The 26,183-nt window shown below is 46.1% G+C and overlaps 3 protein-coding genes across 4 annotated transcripts; all 3 read left to right on the top strand.

Annotated features, from left to right (window-relative positions):
* The first annotated feature begins 268 nt into the window (after positions 1–268).
* On the top strand, positions 269–12,244 carry stard3 (StAR related lipid transfer domain containing 3). The gene is made up of 15 exons (XM_086175445.1): positions 269–354; positions 1,762–2,001; positions 2,131–2,208; positions 3,429–3,506; positions 3,609–3,662; positions 3,920–4,037; positions 4,140–4,241; positions 4,343–4,398; positions 4,500–4,592; positions 6,401–6,463; positions 9,566–9,661; positions 9,773–9,852; positions 9,949–10,053; positions 10,151–10,244; positions 10,339–12,244. The coding sequence occupies exons 2-15, from the start codon at positions 1,789–1,791 to the stop codon at positions 10,459–10,461; spliced, it is 1,353 nt and encodes a 450-aa protein (XP_086031571.1). The 5' UTR covers positions 269–354; positions 1,762–1,788; the 3' UTR covers positions 10,462–12,244.
* A 1,317-nt stretch (positions 12,245–13,561) lies between these two features.
* LOC147217414 (melanoregulin) lies at positions 13,562–15,983 on the top strand. 2 transcript variants are annotated; one of them, XM_086176023.1, is made up of 6 exons: positions 13,562–13,792; positions 13,961–14,206; positions 14,339–14,501; positions 14,579–14,669; positions 14,752–14,915; positions 15,205–15,983. In XM_086176023.1, the coding sequence occupies exons 2-6, from the start codon at positions 14,121–14,123 to the stop codon at positions 15,397–15,399; spliced, it is 699 nt and encodes a 232-aa protein (XP_086032149.1). In that variant the 5' UTR covers positions 13,562–13,792; positions 13,961–14,120; the 3' UTR covers positions 15,400–15,983. The 2 variants fall into 2 exon arrangements, with proteins under 2 accessions (XP_086032149.1, XP_086032148.1); XM_086176022.1 differs by having other exon boundaries at positions 13,988–14,206.
* Positions 15,984–19,988: 4,005 nt separating this feature from the next.
* tcap (titin-cap (telethonin)) lies at positions 19,989–21,567 on the top strand. The gene is made up of 2 exons (XM_086176512.1): positions 19,989–20,218; positions 20,341–21,567. The coding sequence occupies exons 1-2, from the start codon at positions 20,073–20,075 to the stop codon at positions 20,729–20,731; spliced, it is 537 nt and encodes a 178-aa protein (XP_086032638.1). The 5' UTR covers positions 19,989–20,072; the 3' UTR covers positions 20,732–21,567.
* Positions 21,568–26,183: the final 4,616 nt, after the last annotated feature.

Here is a 26,183-nt window from a genome sequence, read left to right on the forward strand (position 1 = left end):
TTAGCGCTTACGTGACGCAAATGAAGGTATGTCGGAATGAAAAAAAAAACAAAAACCTGTTACGCATTGTCATCGCTGGGGGGCGCTCGACATCGATGTTTACACGCCAGTGGCGAGCATCTCAAATGTTGTCTGAACCGTCAAAAAAGACAAAACAGATCCCCGAACATTTACTGTATGGTAAAATGAAAAAGGGATATAAAATACAAATAAATGACGTAGATATTTTGGGTTGTGATTTATGGTCATGTGACCGTTGTCACGTGACCGAGAGGCAGGAAGTTATTTTGTCCTAGTACTTTTACTGAATGGTCATCCCGGAAAACGTTAGGCGATGATGAAGCGGTGAACCAAGTAAGTTAAAACGCTGCAAAATGAGTATATATTGGATTTATCATTACGCTTGGAATAACCTTTAGGCACTGAAAGACACTTTCTGCTGCGGTTAGTGTTCTTCGTCAGAACGCCAGTTTATTTGATCGCCATTGTGTGAACGTTAAATGCCACTGAAAATACTTCAAGAAACTGACCGTTTGCCGCTAGCCGTCAGTGACTCATTAACATTCAATGATCTTTTTCATTAAGCTTCTAAATAGTCATATGATTTTGACCGCGGTCTGAAAAAATACCCAGTAGTCCATGATGTGTGTGGTCTTTTATTGTTGTTTGTGTTCGTAGTGTTGCTTAACAGGCTAGTTTGCCGGTCGTGTTACGCCACACTACGGTCAGATGGTTGTTTGTTATGAAGCAGAAAGGGTATAAAAATCTCTGGAATGTGAATCGGAAAATAAAAAAAAGAAATTTACAACGATAGAACGCTGCGTTGAAATATTGGACCATTGAAGTAGGCGGGATAGATTGGCAATGGCTGACATAAGTTATTTGTTTGGACATTGACTCTATTTGGAGAGCAATAAATGTGATTCACTAGGTTGACAATCTTCTGTCTGGCCAGTAACTGCAAATTTTAGGGAATTTTCATTACTAAAACACAGTTAATTCTAACCTTAATTTCACATTGGGTATAACATTGCATCATGTCTCCCCAGATGTGTTTTTGTCCAAATACACTGTCAGTTTCAGTACATCAACATGTATTAACATGTGACTGAAAGCTGTAATCAAATTGCTGTCAGATATGATGGTGCTGCTTAAATGAACAGTATATTCAATCATCATCCGCATTGGTTCTCCTGTAGTCAGGGTTGTGATGTGCCAAGAGCTGTTCCCAACTGTTGTTGGGCGAGAGGCAGGGGTCTCCCTCGATCAGCCGCCAGTTGATAACCAGGCCATATATAGAGGCTCTCTCATCCATATGCCTGTGCAATTTAGTTTCAAGTTAACCTATTGCATTTTTTTGGAATGTGGAAGTAAACCCACACAGGCACGTGGAGAATATGCAAACTTCACAAACTCCTCCTGTTTCTGAAATCAAACCAGGAACCTTGCGGTGCTAACGACTGCAACACCGTGTCCCTTTTCAGTGTATGCTGCCGCATTTGTTTCACATCCTCTTCATGTCTCTGTCAGAAGGCAAAGGCTTGCCTCACAGTGACATTTTCAAGTGCAGTGTTTTAGTGATTGCAAGGTGCACAGACATCTACCGGGTTGAGGCAGGGTGCATTTTGGAAGGGTTAAACAACGTAGTTTGACCATTTTTAAGGAATTACAATTTGAGGTGTTTGCGTATCGTGTGGGTTTCTCAACTGTCACAAGCAATTTCCAAGATCCCATTTTTTGTGTGTGTGCATGTTGTTGCAGGGGGAGTTTCCTGTCTTACAAACAGGAATGCCGGGTGGAGGCTACGGGGAGCTCGGGGGCAGCCTCCCTGCCATCGCCTCCCTCAATGCTTCTTACTCCCCATCATTTTCCCTTCCTTCTCCATACTTACTGCTGCCACCTGCGGAGCGCAGGGCCATTTCGGATGTCCGCCGGACCTTCTGCCTCTTCGTGACATTCGATCTCCTTTTCATCTCCCTGCTTTGGATCATTGAGCTGAATGTGAGTGTGTGAGATCCGTTTCAAGAAGATCTGATGTTTTCGGTTTTACTTTGTGTTCACGCTTTTGGTTGATCTGCATGGTCACGTTGGTTACACATATCCTGTCAACTCTGATCTGTCCTCTTGCAGATCTCCAGTTCAATAAAGGAGAATTTAGAGATGGAGGTCATCAAGTACAATTTCAAGTCTTCCTTTTTCGACATTTTTGTAAGTGCAAGCCTATGTTCCTGTGCATTTCACACCCACATTACAGGCCTGATATTATATACAGGAGGGGCACGGTCGATGGCAAATGTCTCAACTCAAAGTCAGAGTGCGTCGGCGTGTGAGTGAGCATAATGGGGCCAAAGTAAAACCCACATCCATTTACATGGCAACTTCTATCTGTGAGTTTGATGCCAAAGCCGCTATACATTCTAAGGGAAAGGCAAAAGACTTAATTTTTTTGTGAATTTCAGTCCACTTGCTGTCAAGAAAACAGGAATCTCCACGGCTCAGTGTCTAGGTCACATGCGGCATCCGGCACACTCAACAATTAGATTTGTCTGCAATTGCGCAGGACTGCCTCATTGTTCGCATCAGCCAGTCACTAAAGCTGTTGACCTTGACAACAATAGTGGCTCCGTTTGATGAGGGACAAAACACCTAGTATAGAGAGCCATGTCAGAACCACATATGGATGAATCACATCGGATTTGAGCTCCAGCAGGAAAATATGCTCTTTGAAAGTTGTTCTCTTACCGTCTTGCATTCAGATTGTCCCGCCACAAAGCTGTGGTCAGTATAAATGATCTTCTGTGAAACTTGTAGCTTGATTCAAAAAACTGAAGTTTTGGGATTTCAACCAAGGCGAGGCAGTCAGTGCATGTGGTCAGACCAGCCACATTTGATATGACAGTTTTAGGTTTAATTTCCATTTTCTGGAAAAGAAAGTGGAATTGTAATGGATCAGTAACTGAACATGGATGATGTGATCCTCCCCCTCTCCTGACGCCATACTCGGTCTCTATCTTGGCTTCTGTGCTCATGAGTTGTGCAGGACTCCACAATTTTCTGTCCATGATGGGTCTATACAGAAGTGAGGAGAGATTCTATATGTTTTACATGAACGTAAACGCCAGCTGGTGTTACCAGTAGTTCAAAAACTAAAAAGAAATGTTGATTTGTGTATGAATGAATATTAGGTCCCAGAGGATTTTTAAGGGAGGGGCTACAGTCACAACCCTCCATCATTAGATCCTACACACAGTAGCCATGGTAACTTGAAAAAGCAAACACAGAGACATACTTTGATCTAAACTACCTGAACTAGCTCTCATTCAGATTGACAGAATAATTGCCCAAAGTAGAATGTAGAATATATTTCTCAGAACTTCATCAAATAAACCAAGGTAACTATTGTTTGTTCTGCCCCTTCTTTGCTGCAGCTTCTTGCGGTGTTTCGTTTCCTGTGTTTACAAGTAGGCTATGCAGGTTTTCGGCTCAAACACTGGTGGGTTATTGCGGTAAGTCTGCTTCCCCTATGGCGTGTTGGAATGATGCCTGTTTCCACTTTTAATAAACAGAGTCAGGTGTTCCAATGAAATATGAATCTACTTCCACCACAGATTACAACACTGGTGACTAGCGTCTTCCTGGTTATGAAGGTCATCATATCAAATGTAGGTAAACTTTGAGTTACTTATTCCTGGGGCTGTTGTGAGTGTGCTTACATGTGTCAGTACTATTAGTATTAACTACTTGTTCTCTTATTCCTCAGACAATGGGCTCTGTAGTTTTGTGCAAAGAATCATTTTGATCTTTTTCCAGTTAAAAAATTCTGCATTTCAAAAGCAGAAGCCCATAAAACAGACCTTCTGCATTTGTCAAGGGATGTCAGCTGAAAGCTTCCAATCCAATCCAATTGTTTTCCACACAGCTCCTGTCCAAGAATGCCTTTGGCTACGTGTTGCCCATCACTTCGTTCGTGGTGGCCTGGCTGGAGACCTGGTTCCTGGACTTCAAGGTGCTTACTCAGGAGGCGGAAGATGAGAGAGGTTAGAGACGTGTGATTGACAAGTTGGAGAAACAGCTCCCTAAGAATGCCTTTTTGAATCGCTTAATATTTTTCTCTATCTTTTTGTTGTCGTTTGGATCAGCCTACCTGGCGGCGGTGAACGCAGCTTGCGAACGAGCCCCCATGATCTATCCTCGGGCTGTTTCGGACGGACAGTTCTACTCCCCACCTGAATCAGTTGCAGGTAGCGCCTGCTGAATATTTATTTGTAATTGTCTAGCGCTCAGCCTGTCGTGCTCCAGTTTTCCTCTCTTGATTAACTGTGTGAAACCTGTGGCCCCGCAGGCTCTGAGGAGGATCTCGATGAGGAAGGTCTCGGGCGCCGTGCTGTGACTGCCCAGGTCTGTACGGCAACCTTAAACATTTAGCTCTCCACATGAGAGCTAATCATTCCAACATTTCCTATTGTTTTCTCTCACTATCTCTCCTTCTCTCTTTGCAGGAGAAGGAGTACGTTAAACAAGGACGTGAGGCCATGTCTGTGGTAGAGCAGATTCTTTCCCAGGAGGACAACTGGCAGTTCGAAAAAAACAACGTGAGAGCATCATTATTAACATTTTTTTTTTTTTTTTTTTTTATGTAATTTTTCCTTATTTGTATGTTGGCCCATATCAAGGACGTCTCAGGGAACATGACTGATAAGGTCTTCGGTAACCAAATTAAACCTTAAAGACAATTCATCCTCACACATATCTGATTTACTCACCAAAAGTCTTTAAGAGACTTTATGGCTCTTTCCCACAAATGCCTTTTGAATGTAGAGTGATAACTAATAACGTTCAAACAAGCTCAGACAATGCCATTATAATGACATGTTTTTTTTATTGCATCCCTTCCAGCAAACAAGCCACAAGTGTTTTCCCATAAGTTATGGTAAAAATAAAACCATAAAAGCAGAAGGCAGTAAAAACACAAGAGCAATAAGAGAAAAGGCAGTATAAAAGTGTAAGAAACAATCACGGCAACAGTCAGGCTACAGAGAAATCTGATAAAAACAGATCTGAACTGATGCGTGTATTCTAACTCCGGTCCGTATTTCACCATATTCGTGAATGTTCGATATCCCTTGGGGTCTGTTGACTCATGTTGAACATTGTCAGCGAGGACAACTGGCCTGGTTGGGATGCAGGAACTGTTTTGGAGGGCTGGACAAACTGATTGGAATTATAATAACTTGGATTTGATCCCCATGCAGCTGCCTGTGTCCTCTGTCAATGCGGTTAAATATACAAACTTGAAAAAAAATCAATCAAACAATGTATGTCTGGTCAACATCACTGATCACATTTGGTAGCGACCAACCCAAATCTTTTTTAGTATATTTTTGCTTTAAGAGCAATTTTTGAGAGTACAACCCCTGGTATTGTTTCCTTTTACACTAAAATACCGTTTCTCCCTCCCCTGTCCAAATAGCACAGCTACCACATCACTGCAATAACAGAATGTCCTGCATCATGCAGTTATCAAACACGACAGTGGAGGTCACTCTTCTACTGTTTATCAGATAGTCTGAGCTCCAATTCTGTTGTCAGGTGCCCATTTAACTTCAGTTTCAAGTCAAATACTTGTGAAGTAAAAAACCCTTATCACTCTTCATGTAACGTGTTTTACGTGTTAACTCTTTCAACCTGCTCTCTTTTATCCATGTGATGTATAATACATTAAAATTGCTGTATCAAGTTTGAATATCTACCTCGTGATTATAAATTCAGCAGGCAGAAACTGCTTTATCAGGTTTTAATGTCAACTTTCTGATTATAATTTGCCAGGCAAAAACTGCTTAATCAGGTTTTAATGTCTACCTTGCAATTATAAATTCGCCAGGCAACACTGGCAGTTGGCTGAGGAGGTCTTTGTCGGCCTGGTGTTTAAACTGAAATGTCATGTGTCGGTCCATCCTCAGTCTGTTGTTTGTACCAGGAATAGGTTGATATTTGGAGAGAATCAGAATTCCGGTGTATGGGTCACTGTGGCTTGAAGGAGTGAAAGGTGGAAGATTCAGATTCTGCCAAGTTTCTTGGCCCGCCAAAGCTGGCCATCCACCACCCAAATAAAAGCTTATATTGCTTGTTGAAAATATGATTAGGGCTTGTAATCCTCTTAAATCTAATCATCTACCTCCCCATAAAAGGCTGACTTTTCCTTTGGACTTATGGGATTCTGGTCTGATTATTTGTACCCAGATTTTTTTTTAATACTTTAAAGTTTATCACCTTGTATTTAGTGTAGGTCGTCAATATATGTGTTACACGGAAAATGTTAGAAAATGCTATTCCACAACTCCACATATGGATATATATTAGTGAAAATGCAGAAGCTAATAAGACACTGTTTAACTTTCAGGACACAGGGGACACCGTCTACACCCTGGAGATTCCCTTCCACGGAAAGACTTTCATTCTGAAGGTACGGCAGCCCTTTGTGTTTCCGTCACCAGCTGAGGTCTCGCTTTTCAACAGCACAGATGACTCAGACTTGAATCCACTCTTAGCTGTTTGAACTATCACGGGGGGATTAGGTAGCTCAAAGAATATGGTCACTAACTGGATGCGGTCCAGACCACCTGGCCTTCCACTTTCACCGACATCGTCTGAATGTGAAGATCCGGGTTCGTCTTCCAATCTGGGACCGTTCACAGAACATCTCCTGTCATAAAAATATGCTTTGTGATTCATTCTTTTTTCTCAAGCTACATTTTTCAGTTAAAACACTTGCACAACAAAGAAAATCTTTCCCGTCACATAAAGGCCTGTCCGACATAAGGACATTCTAGTGATTTTTCAAGGAAATACAGAAAAGCAATGCATTTCATCCACGCATGAAGACCGACAGGGGACTCCACTAGATATTCCAAGCAGACCCTCACAATACATTTGGGCCTCCGGCAGAACTATAACCATGTCCTGAGGGAGGCGAAGGACAATGAGCTGGAATGGGCCATGTTCCGTGCTTCCATTGTCGAGGAGGCAGATTGGAGCTGCGGTTGTAAGGCGGTCGGTGCGTGTTGGGGCGTCAACCCTCGAACCTCTGGTGGACTCCAGCGGTGAGGGATGCCATCAAACTGTAGAAGGAGTCCTACCGGGACTGTCTAGCCTGTGGGGCTCCAGAGGCAGCTGACAGGTACCGGTAGGCCAAGTGGCATCCGGCTTCGATGGTTGCCGAGGCAAAAACCCGAGGTGGGAGGAGTTCAGGGAGATAATGGAGAACGACTGCCGGTTGGTGTTGAGGAGATTCTGATCCACAATCTGGCGTCTCAGGAGGGGCAGCAGAATACATCCGAGACTCATCAACCCCATTGAAACACCTTCCGATGAGGAAGCAGAGCAGTGGGACTCTGGAGCTCACACACATAGTTCCGGGCCTGAAGTTGCTGAGGCAGTCAAAAAGCTCTTCCAGTTGCGGGGCCCCAGGGTTGGATGAGGTCCGCCCTGGGTTCCTCAAGGCTCTGGATGCTGCGGGACTGTCTTGGCTGACGCACCTATGCCGCATTGCGGGGATGTCGGTGACCGTGCCGCTGGACTGGCTGACCAAGGTGGTGATCCCCCTCCTTTTCAAAAAGAGGGATTGGAGTGTGTGCTCCAACTACAGGGGGATCACACCCCTCAGCCTCCCTGGGAGGGTCTATTCAGCAGTGCTGGGGAAGAGGGTCCGCCAGGTCGTTGAACCTCTTACCCAGGAGGAGCAGTGGGGTTTTCGTCCTGGTCATGGAACAGTGGACCAGCTCTTTACCCTCAGCAGGGTCCTCGAGGGGCATGGGAGTTTGCCCAACCAGTCTATGTATTTTGTGGATCTGGAGAAGGCATTCGACCATGTCCCACGGGCAATCCAGTGGGGTGTACTCTGGGAGTATGGGTTACCTAACACAGTCATACAGGCTGTTCGGTCAGTTTTTCGTGTTGGAAAAAAATGATTTTGGTATCTACTTTAAGGAGGCAATGATATACATACATTTATACAGCATGGTGGTGCAGGAGTAATCTCTGGTGTTTTGATGAAAGAACGTTTCTGGTTTGATTCCTCATCTTTTTGAAGAGTTTGCATGTTCTCCTAGTTCCTACCTGGCTTCTCTCCAGGTTCTTCATCTTCCTCCCGTAGTCCAAAAACAGTCAGGAGGTTCATGGAAGACTCTAAATTGTCCATAAGTGTGAATGGTTGGATGTCTCCATAAGTGACCCTGGGATTGACAGTTGACTTGTCCACCCGCCTCTCGCCTCAATTTCAACTGGGACTCCCTTGACTCTGTTTGCAGGATAAACTGGATAGACAGTGAATGAATGAATGAATGAATGAATGAATTGATGGATGGATGGATGGATGGATGGATGGATAGATATATATATATTTGCCAGTCACAGCCAAGGCCTGATGGCTGGAATGGGAGCCTGACCGCTGACCAGCTGATTTCTTTTGACTGTCCTTGATAAGCATGGTGTTGGTCACGATCGCTTCGTCTCAGATTTCCTCTCCCCTTAGACACACTTCTGCCACATCCGGTGTGTGTGGTGCGTGTGTACATGCGTGTTTGTGTGCTCCACAGTCTCAACCTGGTGATTGGAGACCCTTGTTTCCCCTTGACCCTGAGGGCGCCGTGGCAAATTTACAAATTACAAAGGGGCCAAACAAACAAGGAATCTCCTGTCCTGTTGCAGCGGCTGTTTACAGAGCTACTTTGCTGAATGCCTTGCCTTCAGAATTAATTAATCTTGTAAATGTAAAGCAGATGTCTTAGACACTGTAAAATGTAAAGTAGTCTCAAAACTTGTTGATGGCTGTTAAAATCAGTAACAGAGGTTTAAACTTCTAATCCACACTTGAGATGGCAGAGAATGAATTCCCCTAAGTTGCAGATTAACACTTTTTGTTATTACTCCTGGTTTCCTGTATAAACACCGGCCAGATTGATTCATTTCCGGTTATGTACAATTTGATGGTGTTTTACAGCAGGCTAAAATTAGGCCTTTTGAATTCCACCATCCTGACCACAGCCTGAAGGCATCAGTTTCTCACACACATCATGAGAAAACAACTTTGATTCATTTCAGGTCAATTACTTGGTCAGAAAAACAGACATGTTACCAAATACCAATTATGTGTGTTTGTTTTTATGAACATACACATAGCATATTGTTTTTTTGTTCCCCCTCCGTTTCTTTGGTCTTGCATTTAGATTAGATTAGATTTTACAGCTTACAAAATAAACTAGAACTAATATGTGTGTGATTTACCCCAGGCCCTAGTAATCACTCACCCACTAAAAGGCAATCTACTCTTGGAAATTTTCTGCTAAATGCTTTTAAACGGCTTATCACAGCCCACATTTTTTCCGTGAGAAAGACCACTCTTGTCTTATTGTCAAAGTGAAAGGGAATTCTTGAATCCAGCTTTTTTCCAAGATTTTGACCAAAGAGCAAGGCTCTTTTCCAGTGTGAAATCTGACCTAAGGGGACAGAAATTAGCTAAAACAAAGTCCTTAAATCCAGCCATGTGTTTTCTTTTTGACTCTTCCAGGCCTTCATGCAGTGTCCGGCCGAACTTGTCTATCAGGAGGTCATTTTGCAACCGGAGAAGATGGTGGTGTGGAACAGAACAGTCTCTGCCTGCCAGGTGACCGCTTCTTTACTCTTATTATTTCTATTGCAATTTTTGCCCCTCCGATCAGTTGGGGCCGGTTATGGGCGGTAGCCTGACAGGGCTTTCCGGGCTTCTTCCCCTCAGGTCCTCCAGAGAGTTGACGACAACACTCTGGTGTCTTATGACGTCTCCTCAGGGGCGGCCGGAGGAGTTGTGTCTGCGAGGTACCTCAGATCTGCAGCCGTATATTTAGTATTCACGCCATCCTGTGGCTCTGTGTCCGGAAGAGGCGTAACACTTGATTTGTCTTCCCACCGCAGGGACTTTGTGAATGTTCGACGGGTGGAACGCAAGCGAGACTGCTACATGTCTGCCGGCATGGCCACACTACATGAAGCTAAACCTCCGTGCGGCCGCTACGTCAGGTCCGTTCAGACGACCCCCGGGCGCCTCGGCTCCGGCACTGTAGACTGGAACTGCCGCATCCGTTGGATGTCTGATTGGCTATTTCTTTCTTTCCAGGGGAGAGAACGGCCCGGGTGGATTTGTGGTACTCAAATCCAGCAGCAACCCGTCCGTCTGCACCTTCATCTGGGTGTTGAACACGGACCTGAAGGTGAGCTGCTGTCACGGTTCCGGAAAGAATTAGATCGAAGGCAGGGACTCTGTGACTAACTCCCCCCCCGCTGTCTGTGTTTGCTGTCCCAAAGGGCCGGCTCCCCCGCTACCTCATCCACCAGAGTCTGGCTGCCACCATGTTTGAATTCATGTCCCACTTGCGCAAACGCATCGTCGACCTCCGGCCCTCCCTCCGCCCCCACCACCTCACCTGAAGCAGGAGCGATGTCCTGATTCCGTCGTGCCTGGTTGGGAGGCCCCCAATTTATTTTTTTCCGTGAATCCCTGAGCCGTACCCCAGCGATGCAGGTGACGGAGGTGAGAGGCACGCCTCCAATCCCTCAACAGGAGAGACTGCATTTCTCAACTTGTCATGTTGCCACACATTCACTGCACGAGGAGACCGACACGCCAACGCTTTCTGCCGCTGTTCCGGGAGCTTTGTCCAGTCGAGGGGGTGGGTGGGTATTTTGCAGAAACAAAGAAACAAAAAAAAAAAAACAAAAAAAAAACCTGGCCATGAGTCTCACAGGCTAAACAAAACAGCTCCGAAGACTGAAATCAGTTTCACCAAGCAGCTGTCTCTCTGAGCCTTATCTTACTTCACTCATTGCTGATTTGCTACTTTCATTTTTCTTAGTTTTTTTTTTTTGTTTTCACTGCATTGGCCTAAATACGGTGCTTCACCTTCTCTTAAATGAATCCCTGAAAAACACTTACTCTGAGGTGCTGGAGGCCCCTTCTACTCTTCTCCCGGTCCACTTTGGAAATGACAGTTTCTTTATTGTCCACAAGAGGGAGACACCACTGATCCAGAGAATAGAAGGCCTCTGAATGAAACATGTCGTCCGTCCCCAGGGAGGGAAAGAAACCAAGCTGCGGGTTTCACACTCTTTTTCCTCTAAAAGTCATTTAATCCATGAAACCTAAAGGAAAAACAACCCAGAATGGGAAATCATCCCTGAAACGATTCAGTCTCCCCAGTATTCAGACGGGAAGGGAAGAGAGGAGCCAAATCGGCTTTTTTGTGAATAGGACAAGGTCAAGATTCTATCATTAAGCTGACGGTTAGATTTTTTTGTAAAGTTGTGATAAAGAGTCTCAGCTCAATCGGATGAACCCACTAATCTTGTTTGTAGTTCCTTTGTTTTAAATCTGCCCCCATGTTGCACTTTGAGGGCGGTCGGGCCTTTTCTGACAAGACCTGGGTATATTTCCCTTTTTTTTTTTCACCTCGAGATGTGCGAGTCTTGCCCTTTAACAGAAATAGAGAGAAGTCAGCGCCCAATCGCACTAGCATGGTAACACTACGTTCTAATCACCTCAAGTGGCCTTTTCCTAAAAGAGCTGAGCTCATTATCATTTGTTTTTCCTGGCCCCCCACACGGAAACGCAGGATAAAAATCTACCCGCCACCCCCCTTTTTTTTTCGGGTGGGGACAGGCTGATTGTTTGGGTCAGGGTGTGGATGGGAATCCGAAGCGGGCATTCACTCGCGAGACGGGGGGAAGCTCAAGCACTGACGTGACGTCACAGTCAGCCCCATCAGCCGCGCAGCCTCCAGGCGGCTATGAACACTAGTGTTATTTGTGGAAACTGCCAACTGGTCACAGGAAGAAAAAAAAAGAGAAGGGGGGAAAAAAATCTACATGGCGATCGAGAGCGATGTATTTTTTAAATCTTACCTACCGTAAAGAGGAGAATCAAGTGGTGAAATCTATCTATTTTTCGGTGCCTTAATGTCACACATCAGCCTTTTGCATTGCAGCTATTTCCTTTTTAAAGTACACTCTTCATAGTTCCTCCCTACAAAAGATACACTGTACTTCTGCAAGGCCTGTCAAAAGTGCTTCACTGTTTCTCCTTAAGTTACTCTTTTTGTGGTTTCCTGATCATTTATCCAATGTTAATTTAATGTCATGGAGGGGAGGAATACTCACCCAACAGTTTTAATGGTCTTAACCAGTGTCCCATGTCTAATAAAATGAATATACACAACATCCAGAACCTTCTCTGACCTCCGGACCGCTCCTTGTTCAGCGATGAAGTTACCAGGTACTCAGATACTTGGTAACCTTATAAGTAACTAAGGTACTCTAGGTTGCTTTATATACATAAATGTATGTAAATCAATGTATTTATATATGCATACAATTTGATTTTGTTTCCCGGGTGGGTTGTCTTTGAAAAGAAAAAAAATTAATATTGTGCTTTTTTTTTTTACATTTCCTGACTCATCGGTTATAATTTCTGCAAGGTGTCAGGAGCAGGTGCCCAATATTGGAAAAAATCAGATAAGAACAGTGGTAATTGTTTTGTTGGTAATTAGTAAAATATACTCAGCAAATTGCACTTCAAGTACTCATTTTGCTAAATGTTTTGAGTTTTATTTATTATTTAACAAATAAGGGCAAAGCAGTAAAGCTGATAATGACATCGAACGCAGAAACTTTTTGTGCAAAATGTAAATGCTGACATTTTGTCAGACATCAGAAACACACATTCAGGCAGGGTCAGGGTCGATATCCCAAGTCAACTGCTGACAGTGAGGTTGGGTCACCTGATGTACAAACCACATTGAACACTGACAGCATCAGTGACCTGCTGGGAACGCGGAATCAACCACCAGCTGATCACATTTCACAAATAAAATGCTATAAAATTCAAATCAGGAAACGTGCAGCAGCATTTGCTTTGCTTCACTCGCCTCGCGCTCCCCCAAGATAGAGGGTTTTGGAAAGTGTCTTTTTTTCTTAAATGTCAGCGGAGGAAAAAAACAAAACAAAAAAACACAGAACCTTTGTTTCGTCAGAAACACCTCGCTCCACTCAGAAGCATGCAGTAACAGCACCCGATGATGTCATACATTTTAATACATCTGTCCGATGGGAACAGAGTTTTACTTTGGTAGCTGAGCTCCTTTTTGTTGTTGACAGATTGTCACATTAACGGGGGTTTACCAGTAAATCCTATTTTCTAATTGTCGTATTGGTGCCGAAGTGAAATATCTGAATATTTCTGCCACCGCTGTTCATGTTACATGACATTTTTTTAAAAATTAGCCAAGCAACCCCCTCCTAATTAAAAAGGAAAAAAAAAATCTTTATTGATGACACCGTGAAAATAAACACAGATTAAAATTCTCAGTCAAGCACTTAATGATAGGGATAAAAAAGGTTTAGATGTTTGCAGCAAACAGATGCAGATTTTCTAGATGCAGGGTGTGTAATTTAGCTTCCAGTCTAATAAAAGATGTGTTGTCCTCTGATGCAAAACACAATGCCAAGGACAGGAGATGGAGCCCCTCACATGATTCTGCTGTGACTGTCTTCTGGGGCTATGGGTGTGTGAATATGTGTGTTTCTTTAATTTATGGGTGAGCGAGCGCCTCACTGCCCGCATTGTCCTCCATGTGATGAGAAGCAGCAGATCCAGAGCGACCGACAGCCAGAGCTCCTCCACTCCCTCCACTCGGACCAGAGTCTGGCCAGAGGCCCGGATGTGGAGCTGCCGCAGGACTCAGGAAGATGGGAAGCCGAAAATTCGGTAGAGTTTCTGGGGGGGGAGACAGGGACTTTTTCTTGACATTTTCTTAATTTGAAACCTGTTTTACTGAGAGTTAGACCACATTGCCTTATTCATACCGTTTTAACAACTGCCTTTGCTTTCTTTGCTGATTTTTTTTGTAATTCATTTATCTATTTATTGAAATAGGGTGTGAATAAGGTCCTCTTTCTCCAGACGCCACTAAGGGATCAGCAATCGCGAGGCTGGGCCAGACGGATCAGACCCAACTCTGGGCTGGATTCACTGTCGCTTGAAATCCTGGATTATCTGACCACATTTTAGAAGCGTTTGACCCAATTGTTGATAAATGGGTTCGGCTTTCTGGAAGTTCTGCTGCTGCTGCTGCCCCCCTTCGGATCCAGGCGATGAGGACGAGAAGCAGCCTCTTGTACCGTAAGAACATTTTCTAGTGTTTTGCGATGCATGTCGCTGTCAACCGGCAGATGAATGACAACGCGGGTTGCTCAAACAATTTGTGTTTTGCATTTTTGATGTAATGTCATGATGCCGGTTTGTCCAACACAGTCAGGATCCGTTGGAGTACTTCAACCGCGAGGTCCAAAAACGGCGGGAGGAGGAAGCCAACCTGTGGAGCGAGCCGGGAGACCCCAGCCACTCGGGTAGAGCTGACGACCGAACCCTTTACGCTCTGCTGCAGGCCAGGAACAAGACCCGCATGGGATCCTCGGTAGGACCTCCTCCGGGGCTTGACGGCACCAAACGCATTATCGAGCATGCTTGACAGCCTTGCCATGTTTGCTCCAGGGCTACCGCCGGCTGAGCGTCAACATCGAGGCCATGAGAGATACACGCCGGGAGGTCCGAGACAGATGGAAGACAATCCTGGAGAACCTAGGTGAGGTCGGCAGGGGTGATGCACCGGGCCCGCTCTTGCCGGCACCCGCAGGTTAAGTCAAGACTCGTATTTTCTCTTAAAGGGTTCTTGATGGAGGCCGACTCGCTGCTGTCGGTGTCTTCGAGCGGCCCGCAGGACCGATTGCGAAACGCCCCCAGGGCACGTTCCATGCTTCAGTCGCTCCACAACGACACCTCCATCTTTGGCAGCAAAGAACCTCCCCCGGAGAGATACCTGTTCATTCTGGTGAGACATCCGTGGCGACGACCGCCTTTGAATCCGCGTACGGTTCTAAGCCTGGAGGCCGCGGCCGAGAGCTGTCGCTTCAGTTGACCGATCGAGAGGGTGCTGTTTATTTTCGTCTCTTTTTGGACCAAGTTGATGAATCCGTCTTAGGAGTGATCAGAGGCAGCATTGAGTTAGTTCTTTATTTACACATTCATCACAAACGGTTGAGGTTACATTTCGAAACCTCGCCCCTCCGACGTCGACCATCTCGTCATTCAAACGGTTCTTCATCTTCCGCTCTCCGCAGGATCGCCTCCTGTACTTGGACATAGCTGAGGATTTTCTGGAGAAGGCAAAGTACCTCTATCCTCCCAAGGACGAATCCGACGAAGAATCCGTGCTGCCTACCATAAACCTGCCCCAGCTGCTGGCGAGGGTGGAGGCCATGAACGGCGGGCAGGACGAGGACGAGAGCGACAGAGACAGTACCATGAGTGACTGATCTGCAGTAGTCATAGACACAAGACAGGGGGCAGCAGCCCTCAACCCTGGAGACCGGGGTCACAGTATTTCACCGCCCTTTTCTACAAGCCGCTGTCGGCTCCGACACTTCTGGCTGTTTTTTTGTTTGTTTGTTCATTTGTTTCTGCGGAACTCTTATCCTGAACAATTCCTCCCTTCTCCCCAGAGCTTCACAGCCTGTGTCTTCCTGTTTTCACATGAATGTAACTTGGCCGCCCGTCTGTTCTCTCTCTCTCTCTCTCTCTCTCTCTCTCTCTCTCTCTCTCTCTCTCTCTCTCTCTCTCTCTCTCTATCTGTCGCTACAGCTTTATCAACGTGGTTGCCTGTTCAGTGATCAGCTGTTGCAGACCTTCAGGGTAGTGATGTTCCTTTGAGTAGAGCCTGTTGATATGTTGTCCTGTGATTATCAGCAATCCTATCATTTGATCACGAGTGTTATCACATGACTGTTAAATGCCTGAATCATAATAATAATAATAACAATGACAATAATAATAATAACAATAACAATAATAATAATAATAATAATAATAATAATAATAATAATAATAATAAAAATAATAATAATAATAAATCAAACACACACAACAGTGATTTCACAAGAATGGGAATGTGGAATCAAAACTCATCTTGTGGAAAACCTTGCATCAGACATTTGTAAAACAGCATTTACAATGCAGTCGGATGGATATGTAGGCTGGGGAAGAGTGTGTGCGTGTGTGAATGAATGAATGAATGAGGTGACTTTAAGTTGAAATCTGTATGGGTGTTTTTTTTTCTCCCTGTGGCAGTTGATGAAAATGTGAAGGACTGAGCATCATGTGGCGTTTTCTGTATGTGTTCCGACGTCAGAGTCACAATGAAATAAAGTTGGATCCTGAAGAGAATTTTCAACGCACAGATACCAAAACATAACACGCGGCGGTCTGCAGCAGGCTGGCGGTAAAATGCAACCCCTCACCCCCCCGCATCGCCGGTGTTCTGCCATGTGGCCTGCGCCCATGGCTGGTGTACATCATGATCCGCCGGCATACTGCAATTCCCATCCTGATCAGGTCGGCCTGGCATCTCATCATCCTTCTGGAATGATGTTTTGGTGATCAGCTGCTTGTTGCTGTTATATAAGAGTCACTTATGCGGCTGGAGTGTGTGTGTGTGTCTGTGCGATTGTGTTTGGCACACTGGAACATAGAAACACAAACACAGCAGCCACTAACACTTGTTGGTGATACTGAGCACCAGCTGCAGGCTGTGTGTGAGTGCCGGTAAATATAGACGGTTATCTTTCCCGCTGATGCTTCTGCCTGCAAAGCCAGAAGTCTGTCAAGAGCGCAAGGCTACTCTCTGGTTTCCCGCCGCACGCAGAGAACAATCTTCTGCCCGCTGTTCTTGGCGGACACAAGCTCCCGACAGGCTTTATCCTGCAACCCCACTCCTCGTCGCCCCTCTCAATGCGGCACCCTATTCAAATGTCACTCCTCCGACAGCTGTGGGGACTTTGTTATGTAACAAGAGGTCCTTGGTGGCCAAAACCTGGCCCGGTGCAGACGTGGAGGTCAGGGCAATGAACGACTGCACAGTGGAAGGTTTGGCTTTGTCACCGCGGACAGTCCAAGACCCTTTGCCTCCAATGGCCTCGCATGACTCAACAGAAAGCAGCGTGGCGCTCAACGGCCACTTAAACTAATTGTTACTTTTAGTAATGCATCACCCTCAGTTACGTCTAATTGTATGTTTCACTTTTCAAAGTTTGAGATGGAGAAAAAAAAAAAAACAATATGATAAGGATGAAGCAAATAGTCGCGTCGGGTTTTATTTATAAAGCACAAAACGCAGCATTCCCCCAAGAGCAACCGCTTGGTGACAGCAGCAAGAAAAACTGGCTTGGTAAGATCTGGGCTCAATGTGGGCGGCCTTCTGCCTCGACCGGTCACAGTTGAAGAAAAAAGTGAGAGTGAGCAAGAGTGCGATTCAGACAGAGGGGGTGTGAGGGTTGGCAGGCACTACTAATACCAGTTGCCATTACAGTTACATGAAAATAGGTGAAATGATACAATAATGACTTTAATAGTCATAATAGAAATGGCAATGGTCGACTCCTGGGGAAACTCTGCAGCAGATCAAGGCACACCCGTCCGGGAATCTGCAAAATGAGTGCTCGGAAGAAGATATAAGGTCACTATTGGGACAGGAAGAGCGGGAGGAATGAGAGGTGAGTCGTGGAACGTCCCTCAGTTGACTAGGCCTATTGCGGCATAATTCAAACCGGACAACCGTGCAAGCTTTTTCAAAGAGGAAGGTGGACAAAGAGAGAGCGTCCGCCCTCTGTATCGAGACTGGAAGATTGTTCCAATGAAGAAAGGGCTCCGGAATTGAATCTGCCAGATTTTACAGATTTCAGAGTCAAAATAAAATGTGAACAGTATTGTTGATGTACTCAAGATGGCATGTATAGTGCAAACCTGCCTCATCCGTCATGTTGATGTGACACGCCAGCCTTGGTTTGCCTGCTCCCCGTCACACTATCCCCAGCTCTGGAACAGTTCTGTGTTGCGTAACTTTCTTTCAGAAACACGCTACATGTTCGGGCAGCTGCATTTATATTTTTTCCACTCACGAACCGAGAAGCATCTCTTTGCGCATCTTCCACCGTATTTCAAATCTGATTGATTCTCGGAGGGTGGGGGGGGGAACATAGTGACTTACTAGGTTTCCCAAAAGGCATTTGACAGTGGCGGCGGTGATGTCATATTGGCATGAACGGCCCCTGGCATGTCACACCCCCCCCGCCCCCCACCCCGACCACCAACACCACCTGACCTTTTCCAATATTTTGCACATTTCCTTCAGCTGAGAAGTTCGCCGAGCACAAAATTCGACGGTTGAAATCACACACTAGCGACTGATGGCAACACTAATCATTTACCTCACTGGCGAAAATAACAACATGCTAATGACTGTGACTGATTAGCTCTCTTATCATCAGGAAGTGTTCATGTGTGCATGTGTATGTGTGTGTGTGTGTGAAACGGCTGTGTTGCTAATATCCCGTATCAATGATCAGGTTATATGAGGACCGGGTGTGGACGGATGAGTCAGAGACCAGGACCGGCAGTCACATCATCAAACCACATGACAGTGATGAGAGGCAAGTGTGCGCGTCTCCCTGCCGGTAACCTGAGTTGATTATGGCTTACATGGCGCTCTGTTACAGAGATAATGAATCACTGCGGATGAAGCGTTCATCGCTTCGGTGAGACTGCGTGCTGTAATGACACCTAATGAGGAGGGGTTTGATGTTGCAACACAGCTGTAAACTCCCTCCTCGACTGTATGCAGTCATTTATCCTTTCCGGCTGCTGATCCTGTTTTCTTTTCGCCGCAAACTCAGATGTGACTTTGCAAACAAAGCTGATTTGTGAAAGAAAGCACACGTAACGGTTTTTATGAAATCGGAGAGATTCAAAATCAAGATGTGTTGATTTTCTGCAGAGAAAAAAAAAAAAGAATCTCTAATGAATTGCTGCTTTATTCATTTTCCAAATGCTCTCCCTTTTTTTTTTTTTATTTTGAGGCGGCACTGTGGCGCAGGAGTTCGAGCTGCCGCCTCACAGCAAGAAGGTCCCTGGTTGGATTTCAACAGGGAGCCTTTCTGCGTGGAGTTTACATGTTCTCCCAGTGTCCGCGGGGGGTTTCCCACGGGTTCTCCGGTTTCTTCCCATAATCCAAAAACATGTTGTTGTTGAATTTGGAGACTTTAAATTGGCCAGACGTGTGAATGTCAGGGTGAATGGTTGTATGTATGTATATATCTGAATAAAGATCTATATGTGGCCCTGTGATTGACAGGAGATGGGTCCAGGGTGAACCCCGCCCCTCGCTGAGTGGAAGATAAGCGTTATCAAAAATGAATGAATTTATGTTTTATTTTGAGCATCTTCTTTTCTTGTGGTGGCAACTGGACTTGAATTTTTCCCTCTGAAACTCCCCACAGATTATTACAACCGAAGAAGCCCCTCGAGCGAGGAAATTCAAGACCGGTTGTCATGACAAGAAGATTTCGACAAGAATTCACCGTGACCTGGATTACGGAGAACCTCAACAGACAAGAACAATTCAGTTTCTTCCACCTCTGAACTACTCTAGAAGCAAGCAATTCTAATCACATCACGCTTCAAATAGCCTGACTTTGAGTAAAACACCTGCTCTGTCTGCGTTTCCCCCTTTGAGGTGTCTCGTCTTGCACATCCAGACCAAAGCCTTGTTAAGATTCCAACTCAGAAGACCAAACCTGCCGCATTTGTCTGTCTTCATGTCGACGTGATCAAACCCTTTCTCGACACACGGCTGAGATGGAAAGAGTGGGGGACGGGGGCAAACAATTTGAGAGCTCGGGGGAAATTTTTTTTCGGCCCAATTACTCCCGACCCCCCCCCCCCTTCCGAGTCACTTCCAGCTCGCGAGGAATGAGACAACGAGTGCTGGGTGTTGAATATCACCGGGCCATGATTTGCGGAGTGACAACACGGGTCAGGAATAGCAACAGAGCAACTATAAGAGTGGCAGGTTGATCTAAGCCCAGCACAAAGAGAGCGGGAGAGAGAGCCAGCAGACAACAGATCGGAGCTGACCGGGAGGCCCAGAGCATCAGAGATGATACAGAGCGTGGTGGAGAAGAGCAACGGCGCTGTGGTGGGAGCCCAGCTGACCTGCAGCGTGCGCGAGGAGAACAAGGCTCAGAGGGAGAGCTACAGCGCCGACTGGCACAGCATCGGCCTCAAGATACGACCCCAGGACAGGTAAGAGCCGATGCCCAAGTCTCCCGGGAAGCACCCGCGGCTGCTCGGATCCTGACTTCCGGAGCGTCGAAGGTCCACCCCGGCCGCTCAGGTGCTCATTGCGTTTCATTTGGTGCCCACAGGCAGACGGTCTCCATGAAAGATGACTCTCGTAAGGAGACCCTTTACCGGCAGTGGGAGGCGTCTCCTCTCCACCAGACCTGCCCCTCCGGTGTTTTCAGAGTGGGCACTCTGGAGAGAGGAGTGAGGGAGCACCAGCTGCTGCCCAGGAGAAACACCCTCCCCCTGCCCATCTTCGCCCCTGCAGAGCTGGGCATCAGGCTGGGCCGCGGGGCCCCGCACACAGAGGAGGACCTGCAGCCGTTCCCCGCACCAAATGGCGTCTGTCCCAGCAAGAGGACGGTGGGGGAGATCACCCGGGACCTCCCCCCGGTCAAGCCGACAAACATGGAGTTCGCCAAGGTGCCGAAATCCCTGGGTCGCTCCATGTCGCAGGAAGCGCAGAGGGGGTGAAGGACGAGGACGGGTTGAGGAATCGGAGAGGCTGATCGGAGGACAGCATGACATGATGTTTGTGCATTTATCCCTTGTGGCGTTGATGGTGAAAATTCTGTACCCTAGATCTTTAGCGCAGTCTGGTTTTTGGCGAGCACAGAGCCGGTGTCAATCTCACACGCTGTCACAGTTGGCATTTGCCGGTTAAGTAGCCTATGAAATAAGGGGGTTGTTATCATGGCAGAGGGACGGGGCGAGTGTTGTGCTCCTGTCCTCCTCCGTGGCTTCACGCTGGAGGAGCGTTTGTGGAGGACGGTGTCCCTGAGGGGCGAGGGGTTCACGAACGAGGAAGGTGAAAGTGATGGATGAAGAACAGAGAAACAGAGATGGCAGGTAGAAGACACAAAAGAGGGAGAGATTGACGGAGAGGGAATATCAGATTGGGGAGGGAGTGGGAATGACTGGGGGGGTCAAAGGTCAAAGGGGAGGGGATCCTGGAAACAAGCTCTGGAAACATCGAGCCCCCGGGAGCCTCTGATCACTGAGGAGTGCAGAACGCTCTGAAGCGATCTCACACTGCAGCTGTACATACATTAGTCGTGTGCGAGTGCGAGTGTGAGTGTGTGTGTATGTGTGTGTGTGTTCTGATTCCTCCCAACAAGAGGATTCATTGGAAGTAATGACTTGCGTTTAGTGTCTCATATCTAATCCACCTGCCGCCTCAGTGACCTGTGTGCTTGCACGTTTGCTAGATAAACAAACAGTGAATAAGCTGATTAACTGTAAATGTGTGCGACGATATAAAACTACTAGATATTTATTATTTTTTTAACAATAAAAAAAGGAGATGCTAATCCTCCCTCTCTGAGTCTGCTTCCTTCTGACAATGCAAAACGGGGAGTTTGGGGAAAATAAAATTGAATAACAGCAGCTCTGCCTTCGTGTTTTCGATCTTTTCCCACGTCTCAACCAGACGTGAACGTGCACAAACAACGGTCACCGAAAGCCACCTAGATTCTCAGGTAGGATGTGCAAGGAGGATTCATCCACCAAGCCTTGGTGTCCTCATTTGGGGTCGCAATAACACAAACAGTCAGAGGCGACAGGAAGGAAACGGCGAGGGCGCCCTCATCCCGGCTCCCTGGGTGAAACACGGTATCTGTCACCCACCATTCCAGTCTGCACATCCTGGGACCGGCCGCCGCCTCCGGCACACCATCCCCACTGCGCCTCTTTCTATCACTCATTCATCATTGATGTTCTACGCTTGTTGTCAGCACAGGACAGACTGTTCCCCTGTCAGTGTGCAGAGCAGGGGTGGATGCACCACATTTATTCAGCTGCTTTCCAAATCCGCACTCTACCAACTCATCAGTTGTTTCTCCAACTGGTCAGCTTCAAGTAACGCCTGGGAAACTTCTGAAACTTCTCATTATATTTGTCCCTTTAACCCCCCCGCCCGGTTGATCACCCCTGTGCCTCCAGTCAGAGTGTGGTGGATATTAATAGACATGGGTAAACACTGGCATCACCACGGAGACGGTGGAGACGCGGAGGTCTTGGCGTGTTCCTTCCTGTTTGAGCTCTTAATCCCCATGTTTTATCGGAGACCCGAATGCTCTGCCTTCAGCGCCGGCTCCTAAATTCCCCTCCTACACCAGGACCTGCTGGGTCCGGTCAGGCTAGCGCTCAGCCTTAAGCCGCAAATAAACCTTCAAACTATTTGCACCTGCCAATTAATTGAGCCGCCACATATCGTCAAAAGGAACAATCCATTGAAGCGACCTTAAAATTCTTTCCTACTCAACTGCAGGGTGCTCAGAGAAATGCCCCGCTTGGCAGACTCCGGCTGGCGCCGCAAGGTTCACGGCGACATTGGCCTCTGCTGATACCAAGCGGAAAATTGGCATGGGCGCCAATACTGCGACACTGGGTTACAAAGATCAGGACCCCCGAGGGGAAAAAATGTATTTCAACCGGGAGGTAAAAAGACATCTTCCGCTGTTGATCTGTATACGCCAACAGCCAATGGATAAATCATCAAGGTGACGCGATTCGTCTCCCTGCTCATTCCATATTTTTAATTGCAAATGGAAACCTAACTTTAACCGGCCAAGGTAAATATACCCCCACTTCTCACCCACTCGTCGTTTACTGTCTTTTTGCAACCAAATTCAAAACAGGGGTCATCCCATTTAACACTGCTGCCCTCTAATGGATTAGTACGGTAATGCAGAGCATTAAAAAATTCAAATTGCCGCATAAAACAAATGGGTTGTTGGTCTGTTCAACATCCTATGAAATGTATGTGTGTGTGTTTGTGTGCGTGTATAGGAGCTGTGATTAAAACTGGATTAATTTGTTGTGTATGGCATGTTTGGCAAAATGAGTTGCTCTTCTCCTTCTTGTATGACTATGACTATAATGATAACAGTATTATCATTTCCATTATCATTAGTAATTAGGTGTGTATACTTCAGTCAGACTTGAACCATATGGAAAAGTAACTGATGAAGAGATCATTCACTGATGCATGTTTTTGTTCTTTTTTTTGATAATGTGATTAGGCCCTCTGTCTGTCCTCCGCCCCCGCTCAGCTCCGCCGGGAGCGAGAGGTAAAATCGAACACAACAACACCCGACCGCAGCCAATTAACAGGGTCCGCTCCTGTGATGTCACGGGGGCCTGTGGATGGAGGTGACAACGGACAAGTCTCGCTGTAATTGTGATAATCAGTCTGCTGATTGGAGCCGCGGCCTGTGGGGAGGCGGACTGTGAAATGCAAAAAGATAAGTTTGGCGGACTCTTCTGATTTGTCGAGGCTTTCACCTCTCTTTCCTGTTTGCAACACATTCCAGGGGGGTGAAGCTGTTCTGCAGCACCTGAGCCTGAGCTAAGAGCACTCTCTCTCTCTCACTCTCTCTCTCACTCTCACTCATTTGGCCCGAGCTCCAGAGTGAGACCATAAATAAAATATCTATATTTGTAAGAGCAGCCACGAATGTGAAATCCTGAGATTTCGTCCGTGCGCAGTGACAGCCTGCCATACGTTCCTTGACATGACCAACGGGTCTAATGGTGTGAGCGGAGCTGGGAGGCATGATGGAGCTGCGAGTCGATGTCGGGCTGCCGAGGAGCCGTGGACCGTAATGAGGCTCTCTGCCTGGAGGCGCAGTGGCAGAGAATAAACTGTAACTGCCAATGAAGGAGATGAGAGCCCACTCAGCAGGGCCGAGGAGAAAATAATAAAAAAATATGATCCCCCATAAGCTCCCGAATTATAATGATAATCTTTATTTGTATAGCTCTTTTTGTAACGACATCATGACACTAGATTTAAAAAAAAAAAAAAAAAAAAGATAAGACCGCATACAGATTTGAAAAGAAAATAGAAAGTGTATAAACCATGACAATTCAGGAAGTAAAAAAAAAAAATACTCAGGCTTATTAGGATTTCTCCAGGTTGGGAATCTGCAAGCGTCAGAGCTCGGATCGGAGGGATGGGAAGGAAATTGGTCATGTGTAGCGTGAAAAATGTGAAAGAAGAAATGGATTCTGAGCACAACATGCTGCAGGTGTGGCATTAAAAAATAGATAAAATCAGTAGTCTTGAGTATTTCTGGCCCCCGCTGGTTCTCTTAAAAAATATCTAAAAACATTCCCAGCCACACACAGCCTGGAGATGCTATCATTCAAACAACCAACTCTGTGGGAACTTCACCAGTCGGCCAGCTGGGGACGATCGACGCTGTCAAACTGTCTTTGAGAAGCATATTGCGTCCCTTTCATTAAAACAATATGTTTTTCCCGCAGTCACAAAGGCTGACAAGTTGGTTTTTCTGTTTCACTCAAGGCTCTGTCGCTTCAAGTTTCACACTCCAGACCAGTAGATGGCAGCACGTGGCTTGTCAGACAGTATAGTTAGGACACAGAGGAAATCTTGATCAGTGCTCACTCAGCAGCCGGTCTGCAGACACCCTTCAGTCACATGCTTGGGTTTTAACTTAAACGGCAATGTGGTAGAAGCCAAGAACAAACGAAGAAAACACGAGGGGCCTCCTCTTTGACGCGACGAGGTGATCCGATTCACCTGCAGAGCGTCACTCCTGGTCCGAGAACTTCCATCGGTGCAGGTACGGCTGAAGTTCCTCTACACTCAGAAAGCACGTCCTCACCAAGGTACAGGTTCTGCTGGAAGTTTAGGATAACTCATGAAGCCTGATCTTACATAAAGTTTAAAATTGAAGTTTCAATGAAAAAACCTTGTCCTCAGGTTAGTTCTCAGGTATAATTGACAGCGGAGGTTTTTCCAAGAATGGCAGGCCAGACTAGGGCTGCTGATGCTGAAGTGTCATTGGGAGGGATCCGTCAGGTGGCGGAGAGGGGAAACAGAACTGTGAATCCAAATATCATTAAAATATGTCTGGATGAGTGGGTCATTGTTTTTCCCACCAGTGGGCGAGTAGATACTCCATATGTGATTCTCGTACGTCCTCAAGAGCAGGAAAGCACATCGCAAGCAGTATGTTGCCAAGGTGACAACAACAAGCAACAGTCTGCACACACATATGCACGATGCTCACCCACACAACACGTTGCCTACACACACACACACGCACGCGCGCATACAAACCAGACAACTTGCATTCACACTTGTGCTTGTGATCACTACGCTGACCTACAATGAGGTGAACTCAGTTTAATTAGTAACTTTGGAAGCGGATTTAAATGAAAAAAATAAAAAGCATCCTCCCACCGTCTAAACTTTTTTCTGTTTCAGAATCGTGACTCATGCTGGCAGCAATTGTTCTCATTACTCGCTTGACAACTCCCAACATCAGCTGTGTTTGACTTTTGTCAAGTTAAAATAAAAAAAAAAAAAGAAGGAACAATCGGTATCTCAGAGGCCTCACCTGTGCAGAAACCTCATCTGGGAAATGTTAGAAAACCTGGTGCGGAGTCCTTAACACATTGCTTGAGTCGCTGCAGGCGGACCTGTTCTCTCACCCACCCTATGCCTCGGTCTGGGTTTAGCTGAAGGGAGCTAATATCGTCATTTGCTAATGTTAACTGATCTCAAGTGCACTGTGTGGCAGTGAAACGCTTGCCCGCAAATATCAATTGATATGCTCACAATTAAAAATCCATTGTTTTAATTTATTCAGAATGTGCACCCTGGTTAGGGAGCTCAACCGTTTCGGGGAAAGAAAGAAAAAAGAAAATAATAAACATATATATATATATATATATATATATATATATATATATATATATATATATATATATGTATACATATGGAGAGAGAGTGAGAGAGAGTGAGAGAGCGAGAGAGAGCGAGAGATATTTGTATATATATATATATAATAGTCACACCTCCACCGTGGCAGACAACACTAATTGGCCCTCAGTTTACATTCATTGCACCATTTTGCCTTCCAACCCCTCCCCCATCCCTCTCACCCCCCTTCAC

This window comes from Fistularia commersonii, chromosome 28, assembly GCF_037954325.1.
Source record: "Fistularia commersonii isolate RoL2024-O1a breed Wild chromosome 28, RoL_Fcom_v1.0, whole genome shotgun sequence".
Taxonomy (NCBI): domain Eukaryota; kingdom Metazoa; phylum Chordata; class Actinopteri; order Syngnathiformes; family Fistulariidae; genus Fistularia; species Fistularia commersonii.

What these genes read in the sequence shown, in the direction of transcription:
- tcap (XM_086176512.1), top strand. Translation starts at nt 20,073, where the DNA reads ATGATACAGAGCGTGGTGGAGAAGAGCAACGGCGCTGTGGTGGGAGCC. An exon ending in AAGATACGACCCCAGGACAG is followed by an intron (nt 20,219 to 20,340) that starts GTAAGAGCCGAT and finishes TGGTGCCCACAG; the next exon opens with GCAGACGGTCTCCATGAAAG.
- LOC147217414 (XM_086176023.1), top strand. Translation starts at nt 14,121, where the DNA reads ATGGGTTCGGCTTTCTGGAAGTTCTGCTGCTGCTGCTGCCCCCCTTCG. An exon ending in GAGAAGCAGCCTCTTGTACC is followed by an intron (nt 14,207 to 14,338) that starts GTAAGAACATTT and finishes TGTCCAACACAG; the next exon opens with TCAGGATCCGTTGGAGTACT. An exon ending in AGAGATACCTGTTCATTCTG is followed by an intron (nt 14,916 to 15,204) that starts GTGAGACATCCG and finishes CGCTCTCCGCAG; the next exon opens with GATCGCCTCCTGTACTTGGA.
- stard3 (XM_086175445.1), top strand. Translation starts at nt 1,789, where the DNA reads ATGCCGGGTGGAGGCTACGGGGAGCTCGGGGGCAGCCTCCCTGCCATC. An exon ending in CTTCCTTTTTCGACATTTTT is followed by an intron (nt 2,209 to 3,428) that starts GTAAGTGCAAGC and finishes TCTTTGCTGCAG; the next exon opens with CTTCTTGCGGTGTTTCGTTT. An exon ending in GGAGGCGGAAGATGAGAGAG is followed by an intron (nt 4,038 to 4,139) that starts GTTAGAGACGTG and finishes CGTTTGGATCAG; the next exon opens with CCTACCTGGCGGCGGTGAAC.